Source organism: Trametes versicolor, assembly GCF_000271585.1.
Source record: "Trametes versicolor FP-101664 SS1 unplaced genomic scaffold TRAVEscaffold_245, whole genome shotgun sequence".
Lineage (NCBI taxonomy): Eukaryota > Fungi > Basidiomycota > Agaricomycetes > Polyporales > Polyporaceae > Trametes > Trametes versicolor.
Genome location: NW_007360565.1, coordinates 1 through 2,194, shown reverse-complemented (window position 1 = coordinate 2,194; position 2,194 = coordinate 1). Strand labels below are relative to the sequence as shown.

The 2,194-nt window shown below is 49.1% G+C and overlaps 2 protein-coding genes across 2 annotated transcripts; both read left to right on the top strand.

The window, feature by feature from the left end:
- Positions 1-383: 383 nt before the first annotated feature.
- TRAVEDRAFT_85071 (uncharacterized protein) lies at positions 384-836 on the top strand (the record flags this gene model as incomplete). The annotated part of the gene is made up of 1 exon (XM_008047787.1): positions 384-836. A coding segment is annotated over one exon (453 nt), but the record flags the coding sequence as incomplete, so codon positions are not given.
- Positions 831-1,961, top strand: TRAVEDRAFT_137891 (uncharacterized protein; the record flags this gene model as incomplete). Its single annotated transcript, XM_008047786.1, has 1 exon — positions 831-1,961. A coding segment is annotated over one exon (1,131 nt), but the record flags the coding sequence as incomplete, so codon positions are not given.
- Positions 1,962-2,194: the final 233 nt, after the last annotated feature.

The window sequence follows — 2,194 nt, the reverse complement described above, 5'->3', positions numbered from 1 at the left end:
ATGACCTGGACACCCAGTATTATAATGATGATGGGGAACTCAACATCAGCGAGATTGAGGAGATGGTGCTGCGGACCAATGACTGGACAGAGCTGAGCAATGCAGAAATAAGCAGACGCACACAGATGCTGCAGGCAGAACAAATCATCCAGGCTTCAGGCTGGCTAGACCCCATGAAAGAGAAGAACACTTCTGAACTGCCATCAAAGTTCAACAGCAAGGATGATATGAGCTCTGCAGACTGGAAGAACGTGCTTGCTGCCAAGCACCAAGAAATACTGGAAGCCAGAGATGTCCAGGCTGCACTGAAGAAACCTGCCAATGCGAGTACTCTGCCAGTCAATGATGAAGTAAATGAGGTCAAGGTCATTGACAGGTCATACTACATGAGCAAAGCATTCAAGGCACAAAACCAGGAGGCTCAGGCGCTTATTGACACCACTGCCAAGGAATTCAGTCTGAATGAAGCACAGGAGAGAGCCTTCCGCGTCGTTGCAAACCATGCTGTAGAGTCCAATGGTGAGCATCTCAAAATGTACCTCGGGGGCATGGCAGGCACAGGAAAGTCACAGGTCATCAAAGCTTTGACACACTTCTTTGCTGCTCGCCAGGAAAGCTACCGGTTTATGTGCATGGCCCCCACTGGATCTGCTGCAGTGCTTATTGGAGGATCTACATACCATTCCATGCTAGGACTCAGACAAAATGCATCCTCAGACTCTGTGGCTACCCTGCTCCAAGTGCACGCTCGCCTGCAGAATGTGGAGTACATGTTCATTGATGAGATTAGCATGGTTGACTGCGGAAGCGTGTATACTATCTGTGCAAAAATGTGTGCATCACTGAAGAATGATGGGGCACCCTTTGGTGGGATCAACATGATTTTTGCAGGAGACTTTGCCCAGCTGCCCCCAGCCATGAGTGGAAATGCATTGTACTCACACAAAGTTGGACGTGTCATCTACCGCACCCACAGTCATGCACACCAGCAGGCATCCATAGGCAAGGCATTGTGGCATCAATTCACCACTGTGGTTATTCTGCGAGAGAATATGAGACAGCGGTCACAGGGTGCCAATGATGCCAAGCTCAGGACAGCATTAGAGAATCTGAGGTACAAGTCATGCACACCTGAGGATGTCAAGCTTCTCCAGTCGCGTGTTTCAGGACGTGGTCCAGGCAGACCTAAGCTGAACCAGCCATGCTTCCGCAATGTGTCTATCATTACTGCATGGAATACACACAGAGATAAGATCAATGAGCTGGGATGTGAGAGGTTTGCAAGGGAAAATGGCCAGCCATTGACTACATTTTATTCTGTGGACAAGCTCTCAGCCAATGCAGATGACAATGCAACCAAAAAGCAGCGCAGACAGACCATGAATCCAAGAAGGTCCACCAATATTCTCAGTGCTGAGCTCCAGGATTGTCTGTGGAATTTGTCGCACACCCTCACTGACCATCTGCCAGGAAAATTGACTCTGTGTGTGAGCATGCCAGTGATGATCAAGATCAATGAAGCAACTGAATGCTGTGTGACCAATAGAGCAGAGGGTGTAGTTGTTGGCTGGAAGTCTAGACCTATCAGCGAGGACAAGGAAGCCCTGGAAACACTGTTTGTCAAGCTCACTGCTGCGCCTACCACTGTGAAATTGGATGGATTGCCAGACAATGTAGTGCCCATCAGCCACCAGTCACGCAAGATCAGGTGCAAGATGCCCAATGGAAATTTCCTGTCCATTTCCCGTGACCAAGTGTCAGTCATTCCCAACTTTGCCATGACAGACTTTGGATCCCAGGGACGTACACGGCCACATAATGTGTGTGATTTGCAGAATTGCCGCTCTCACCAGTCAATCTACACCTGCCTGTCCAGAGGATCCACATATAATGGGACCATTATTGTGCAGCCATTTGACCCAAGAAAGCTGACCGGAGGAATATCTGGAAGTCTGCGTCAGGCGTTCAGAGAGCTTGAGTTGCTGGATGAAATCACCAAGCTGCGCTACCTGGGCAAGATCTCACCCAAAGTGACAGGCATCACACACAATGAACTCATCCATTCATTCAGAAAGTGGAAGGGAGAGCAGTTCATGCCAAAGACAATGCACAGGGCCTTAACATGGAATATTGGTGATCCATTCCCAATTGAAGACATACAGGCAGATGCTCCATGGCAGATGGTCGAGAAGGC